General features: G+C 45.4%; 1 protein-coding gene across 1 annotated transcript; it reads left to right on the plus strand.

The window, feature by feature from the left end:
* The first annotated feature begins 5,879 nt into the window (after positions 1-5,879).
* LOC128064112 (zinc finger and SCAN domain-containing protein 4-like) lies at positions 5,880-7,342 on the plus strand. The gene is made up of 3 exons (XM_052656908.1): positions 5,880-6,266; positions 6,387-6,552; positions 6,645-7,342. Exons 1-3 carry the CDS (start codon positions 5,880-5,882, stop codon positions 7,340-7,342), a joined length of 1,251 nt encoding a protein of 416 aa, XP_052512868.1.
* Positions 7,343-7,650: the final 308 nt, after the last annotated feature.

Below are 7,650 nucleotides of genomic sequence, written 5' to 3' on the forward strand. Positions count from 1 at the left end.
AGGAGCCTTGGAAGGGCACATCAGATGAACTCAGTTGAGAAGGGGAGTCACACGGGGAAGAGTCCTCGGCCTTCAGCTCAGGGTCACCCAGCGTGGAGTTCAGTCTTCTGGGGGAGGTGAGTTTCCTGAACAAAAGGAAATTTTGCTATCTCGTGCGCGTGTGTGTGTGTGTGCATGCGCCCGCTCCTGTGTTTGTAAGCATAGCTCTGGGGAGAAAATTCCTAGATACAAAGACATGGATGCCTCGCAGGCATGGGGGATAGTCTGTCGGAACATCTGATCAGGCTGTGCAAAATCTGGCCCGACTGAGGCCAACTTCTCCTAGGAAAATCTGGGTCCGGCATGGTTTTTAATTTTTTTCCGTCACTAAATCATGTCCGACTCTTTGCGACCCCATGACTGTAGCCTGCCAGGTTCCTCTGTCCATGGGATTCTCCAGGTAAGAATACTGGAGTGGGTTGTCATTTCCTTCTCCAGGGGATCTTTGTGACTCAGATCAAACCCAAGTCTCTTGTATTGGCAGGCAAATTCTCTACTGCTGAACCCCCAGGGAAGCCCCCTGGAGGTCCAGATGGAAGTGGAGGTTCACGGCTAATTGAGGTGAGGGTGGGGCTGAAAGTGAAAGGGTGTGTGTCAGTTACTTAGCAGACTTTTACTCTGTGCTTGCCATGTGCCAGTGACTCCTCCATGTGCTTCCTATGTAGTAATTATTTTGGCTCTTGTGGCAATTCTGAGCTGGGTGTCCTTAGAGATCAGAGTCCCCCTGACAAGGATGAAAGCCTGATGGTATCATGTATGGGGTCACACAGCTTGGAAATGCCAGGCTTCAGACTAAAAACACCAGTAATATGGTGTGGGGGAAGGGTTGTTGTGTTTTGTTTTCTCTTGAGATATAATTGCCATATATACTGTATTAGTTTCAGACATACTACATATGACATATTTGCATGCATTGGGAAATAATCACCACACTTAGTCTAGTTAGCATCCATCAACATACATCGTTACATTTCTTTTTCTTGCGATGAAAATACGACAATTTCATATTCCAACAATCGTCTAAATAAGACAGTTTCAAATTCCAAGTCTTAGCCATAATGCTGCTCTGCAGCCTTGCTTGTGTGAAATTGAGTGCATGTCTGCAAATGTGACCATGTGGTCTATGTATGCCTGGAGAAGTCCACAAAGAGAACACATGGGACTTCTCTGGCCATCCAGTGGTAAAGACTCGAAGCTTCCAATGCATGGAGTGTGGATTTGATCCCTGGTTGGGGAACTAAGATCCCACATGCCACATGGCAAAAAAAAAGAGAGAGAGAGAATTCATACGGAGTCCCAGGGGTATTACACCGGGGTGGGGGGGGGGGGGGAGGGGAAAGAAACCCATGAACGTGGATATAGATAACCAGCCACTACACCTAAGGTGGGGTGGGAGGGGTGAGGACAAGCGGAGGCGAAGCCTGGCGGAACCAGGAAGCCCTTGGTACTTTTCACCGAGAGCAAGAGGGAGCCACAGAGGGAATTTTAAGTGGAGCAGTGGAGTCTGACCTGAGCAGATTCACATTTTTAAAAGACTTACTGGATAGGTGTGATAAGCGGATCGTTGTTGTCTAGGCACACTGAGGCCTGTCCAACTCTTTTGAGACTTGGTGGCTTGTCTCACCAGGTTTCTCTGTCCATGGAATTCTCCAAGCAAGAATATTGGAGTGGGTTACCATTTTCTTCTCCAGGAGATCTTCCCAACCCAAGGATAGAACCCAAATCTCTTCTGTCTCCTGCACTGGCAGGCGGATCCTTTATCACTGAACCAGAAGCCCTGATTAGGGGGCGGGCAAAGATGTGCTCTGTTCTCCTATAGGGTTTTTCCTAGAATCATCTTTGCCTCATTCATTGATGAGATCAGGGTGGCTACTCTGATCAGATCACCAGGTGAGGTTGACACAAAGCATGATATCAGTTAACAGAAACTATTTAGGTATTTGGAAGCCTACCTATCAATCCCAAAACAGCCCCAATTTCTGATCTTGTGGCATGAATTACTTAAAAAAAAAAAAAAAACAACAACACCTCAAATCCAGAGACTTCCCTGGTAGTCCAGTGGTTAAGATTCTGCACTTTTACTGCTGAAGGCATTGGTTCGATTCCAAGACCCATGGCTGAGCCAAAAAAAAAAAAAAGAATAACCTTTGAAATGTGAATTGTATAGAAAAATAAAAGAAAATAAAGTCAGAACAATAATATAGGAAGAGGATTGAATCTTTGGCTTGACATCCCCAGGGTGTGCCTATAGTCCTTGTTGTTTAGTCACTCAGTCCTGTCTGACCCTTTGCGACCCCATGGACTAGAGCTTGCCAGGCTCCTCTGTCCATGGAATTTCCCAGGCAAGAATACTGGAGTGGGTTGCCATGCCCTCCTCCAGAGGACCTTCTTGACCCTGGAATCAAATCTGAGCCTCCAGCTTGGCAGGCAGTTTCTTTACCTCTGAGCCACCAGGGAAGCCTGTGCCTGTGGTTGCCCAGACCATATGCTTTACAGTTACAAATCAGTATTGAGCAATGCAAGCTTCACCTCTGAATCCTCCACTCCGATGGAAAAGGACAGGCGTTAGAGACAGATAATATCAGTGAAGCAAAGACACATGGTTTTCATAAGGAAGGATAATTGTTGATGGGAAAAGAGGGACAGAGGTGAAAGTTAAGGGCAATTTTTCTAAGGAATGCATCTTCAAGCTGATACAGGGTGTAGCGGGCTGGGTCTGCAGACTGCTGTGTCTGCTGTAGGAGTCTGCAACAGAAGATCATGTGTGTGGATTCCAGCCTGCCTGTTTCATTCACTTTATTGTCCTTCTTATTATGATTTTTTGTCCTTTTATTATTGTCCTTTTTTTTGTGATAGTTTGTTTTCTCATAATGACTGAAGGGATATCTTTGTATTGATACTAGATCATTGTCTTCATTCAGTTCAGTCAATTCCAATTATTATTTAAGACTCCATTTATTCTTTTAAGACTTCCCTGGTGGCTCAGATGGTAAAGCATCTGCCTACAATGTGGGAGACCTGGGTTTGAGCCCTGGGTTGGGAAGATCCCCTGGAGAAGGAAATGGCAATCCACTCCAGTACTCTTGCCTGGAAAATCCCATGGACAGAGGAGCCTGGGAGGCTACAGTCCATGGGGTCGCAAAGAGTCAGACACGACTGAGCGACTTCACTTCACTTTTATTATTTTAAAATAATTGCTTTGCTTTCTTTTTTGGCTACACTGGGTCTTAGTTGTGGTATTCAGGAGGATCTTGTTCCCTGACCAGGGATGGAGCCCAGACACCCTGCATTGAGAGTGTTGCGCCTTAGTCACTGGACTACCAAGGAAGTTCCCCCATTTACTGTTTAAATCTTTTTAAAAACTATTTATTTTTATTTTTTGGTTGCACTGGGTTTTTGTTGCTCTGCATGGGCTTTCTCTAGTTGCGGTGCCCGGGCTTCTCATTGCGGTGGGTTATTCTGTTGCGGAACACAGGCTCTAAGCTCACAGCCTTCAGTAGTTGCAACACACAGGCTCAGTAGTCATGGTACCCAGGCTTCATGGCTCCATGGCATGGAGAATCTTCCTGGACCATGGATCAAACCCGTGTCCCTTGCATTGACAGGGGGTTCTTATCCACTGTACCACCAGGGAAGTCCACTCCCCCCGCCCCTTATTATTTTAAGGTAGGTTGACTTTTAGATTATTTACAGCATGGACTAGAGATCTCTTCAAGAAAATTAGAGATACCAAGGGAACATTTCATGCAAAGATGGGCTCAATAAAGGACAGAAATGGTCTGGACCTAACAGAAGCAGAAGATATTAAGAAGAGGTGGCAAGAATACACAGAAGAACTGTACAAAAAAGATCTTCATGACCCAGATAATCACAATGGTGTGATCACTCACCTAGAGCCAGACATCTTAGAATGTGAAGTCAAGTGGGCCTTAGAAAACATCACTACAAACAAAGCTAGTGGAGGTGATGGAATTCCAGTGGAGCTATTTCAAATCCTGAAAGATGATGCTGTGAAAGTGCTGCACTCAATATGCCAGCACATTTGGAAAACTCAGCAGTGGCCACAGGACTGGAAAAAGTCAGTTTTCATTCCAATCCCAAAGAAAGGCAATGCCAAAGAATGCTCAAACTACCGCACAGTTGCACTCATCTCACACGCTAGTAAAGTAATGCTCAAAATTCTCGAAGCCAGGCTTCAGCAATACATGAACCATGAACTTCCAGATGTTCAAGCTGGTTTTAGAAAAGGCAGAGGAACCAGAGATCAAATTGCCAACATCCGCTGGATCATGGAAAAAGCAAGAGAGTTCCAGAAAAACATCTATTTCTGCTTTATTGACTATGCCAAAGCCTTTGACTGTGGGATCACAAGAAACTGTGGAAAATTCTGAAAGAGATGGGAATAGCAGAGCACCTGACCTGCCTCTTTAGAAATCTGTATGCAGGTCAGGAAGCAACAGTTAGAACTGGACATGGAACAACAGACCGGTTCCAAATAGGAAAAGGAGTACGTCAAGGCTGTATATTGTCACCCTGCTTATTTAACTTATACGCAGAGTACATCATGAGAAACGCTGGACTGGAAGAAGCACAAGCTGGAATCAAGATTGCCGGGAGAAATATCAATCACCTCAGATATGCAGATGACACCACCCTTATGGCAGAAAGTGAAGAGGAACTAAAAAGCCTCTTGATGAAAGTGAAAGAGGAGAGTGAAAAAGTTGGATTAAAGCTCAACATTTAGAAAACGAAGCGTATGGCATCTGGTCCCATCACTTCATGGGAAAATAGATGGGGAAACAGTGGAAACAGTGTCAGACTTTATTTTTTGGGGCTCCAAAATCACTGCAGATGGTGACTGCAGCCATCAAATTAAAAGATGATTACTCCTGGGAAGAAAACTTATGACCAACCTAGATAGCATATTCAAAAGCAGAGACATTACTTTGCCGACTAAGGTCCGTCTAGTCAAGGCTATGTTTTTTCCAGTGGTCATGTATGGATGTGAGAGTTGGACTGTGAAGAAGGCTGAGCGCTGAAGAATTGATGCGTTTGAACTGTGGTGTTGGAGAAGACTCTTGAGAGTCCCTTGGACTGCAAGGAGATCCAACCAGTCCATTCTGAAGGAGATCAGCCCTGGGATTTCTTTGGAGGGAATGATGCTAAAGCTGAATCTCCAGTACTTTGGCCACCTCATGCGAGGAGTTGACTCATTGGAAAAGACTCTGATGCTGGGAGGGATTGGGGGCAGGAGGAGAAGGGGACGACAGAGGATGAGATGGCTGGATGGCATCACTGACGCGATGGATGTGAGTCTGAGTGAACTGCGGGAGTTGGTGGTGGACAGGAGGCCTGGTGTACTGCGATTCATGGGGTCGCAAAGAGTCGGACACGACTGAGCGACTGAACTGAACTGAACTGAATCAAAGCATTTCCAATGCGAGTTCTCACCAGCAGTGATTGAGAGTTCCAGGTCCTCCAATCCATGCCACAGCTAACTATTTTCTCCTAGTGCTTCTGGGAGGTAGTGATTTTGTAGCTTGTTGTTTTATTTTAAATTTCTGGGATTACTAATAATGTTGCCATTTTCTCCATTCGTTTATTCACTAAATGTCCAGTAGAATTGGTCCATGAACTCAGTTGAACCTGGATTTTATTTCTTTTCAACTATGACAGTGTTGTATTTTTTTTTTTGACAGTGTTGTATTTAACTACATATTTCTTCTGCCTCTAGGTTTGCAGTCCTTGAACATCTACTGGTTGTTGCAAGATTGCCTCAGAAACAAATTAGTGGAGACTGAATCCCTCAAGTTGCAGCTCTCTGAGAAGTCTTGTTAAGAATGGCTTCAGACCTCAGAATCTCCTTTGAAGGTGAACCATCCAGGAGGGGTCCTGGGTCAGAAAATTCACCCACCCAAGGATCTGCCATCCAGGAGGAAGAGGGAATCCCTGAGTTCCCCAGCACTCAGCTCAACTTACTTCGAGACAGCAATAACTTAAGTGCAAGACAGGAACTGCAAAGACTCTATCACTTATTTCACTCATGGCTGCAGCCAGAAAAACACAGCAAGGATGAAATAATTTCTCGTCTGGTCCTGGAACAATTTATAATCAATGGGAACTGCAGTGACAGGTCCACTTTACGGAAGAAATGGAATGCAAGTGGCAGGAACCTGGAGAAACTCATGGAGGATCTGACAGATGATGGCATGAAGATGCCCGGCTTAGTAAGTAGGGATTCTGAGCACAGGGGGAGGGGCATGGGAGTGTTAGAAATAAGAAGTTGGAGTTGCTTGGGGGTAGAGAAAGAAGAGTTGTTACAGACAGTAACCAGGCTTCATTCACAGGTCCGTGTGAACATGCAGGGACAGGAAGCCCTCTTTTGTGAGAATATGCCCTTAAGACAAGTCATCATTCACTTCACAAAACAGTTATCAACAGGAACCCCAACAAGAGAGAATGCGGGGACACCCTCCTGGACTCCTCAAGATACATCCCTGGAAACAGGACAAAGTGAGTGGGCAGAGCCCAGGTCCCAGAGGGGTGGCCCATGTGGGCTCTTTCTTGGGTATAACTTCACTGAGTCACTTTTTCGCCCCCTACAGGAAATGAAGATCAAGAAAATGGTGGCAACATTTCTGCGAAAAGAGGCAGTATTACTAGTCCAAGCAATCAAATACCTTCCCTAATCATTGTCCAAGAAGAGAACCATCCGAGGCTGGAAGAAGAAGGTGTTTCTCTGGAGAATCCACGAAGCTCCAGAAGAGGAGCAGGTCCAGGCCCCTCCAGGCCCCAGGACGGATCCCTGAAAGGACCCTGCTCTCAAGAGGTCCTCATGGAAGTGGAACCAGACCAGGTCACTCCTGAGCCTGTTTCTACCCGCCAGAGCTCTGAGGGGACTTCTGCACGTGGGAAACACCAGGAAAGACCCCATAGAGCCCCAGAAGTATACAGATGTGAGAGATGTCCCAAGACCTTCAGGCATTCCTCTCGGTTCCGAATTCACCAGAAAAGACACAACAATGAGAGAACATATATTTGTGCCGAGTGTGGCAAAGGCTTCTTCCAGGCATCCGACCTCCATGTGCATCAGAGGATTCACACAGGAGAGAAGCCCTTTGTGTGCAGCACATGTGAAATGGCCTTCACCCACAAAACCAACCTTCGGGCTCATGAGAGAACCCACACGGGAGAGAAGCCCTATGAGTGTTCCCTCTGCCAGAGACGCTTCCGCCAGTCCTCCACCTACCACCGCCATCTGAGGTTTCACCAGAAAACGACCCTCAAAAGTGCTCCACACTAAATTAAGCTTCCTTGGCTACAGCCCCAATGTAACGGATATAAATATGTATGTGAATATGTAGATTTCCATAGTATTTCTCTATTTAGAATATACTTTATGAAAATAATTAAAAGCAAAAAGAAAAAAAGTGTTGGCTTTCCTGACAGTCCAGTGGTTTAGACTCTGTGCTTCCACTAGAGGGCATGGGTTCCATCCCAAAGAAAGGAACCCTTTATATTTAAAAGATATATAATCATTTCTTAAATTCAGTCAGGGAACTAAGATCCCAAATGCTGCACAATACAGCCCAAAAAAAGTACAAATAAAAA

The sequence above is a fragment of the Budorcas taxicolor genome, chromosome 18 (assembly GCF_023091745.1).
Source record: "Budorcas taxicolor isolate Tak-1 chromosome 18, Takin1.1, whole genome shotgun sequence".
Lineage (NCBI taxonomy): Eukaryota > Metazoa > Chordata > Mammalia > Artiodactyla > Bovidae > Budorcas > Budorcas taxicolor.

Coding starts and splice junctions, on each gene's coding strand:
- LOC128064112 (XM_052656908.1), top strand. CDS start 5,880: ATGGCTTCAGACCTCAGAATCTCCTTTGAAGGTGAACCATCCAGGAGG. Junction 6,267..6,386: donor GCATGAAGATGCCCGGCTTA/GTAAGTAGGGAT, acceptor CTTCATTCACAG/GTCCGTGTGAACATGCAGGG. Junction 6,553..6,644: donor ATCCCTGGAAACAGGACAAA/GTGAGTGGGCAG, acceptor CGCCCCCTACAG/GAAATGAAGATCAAGAAAAT.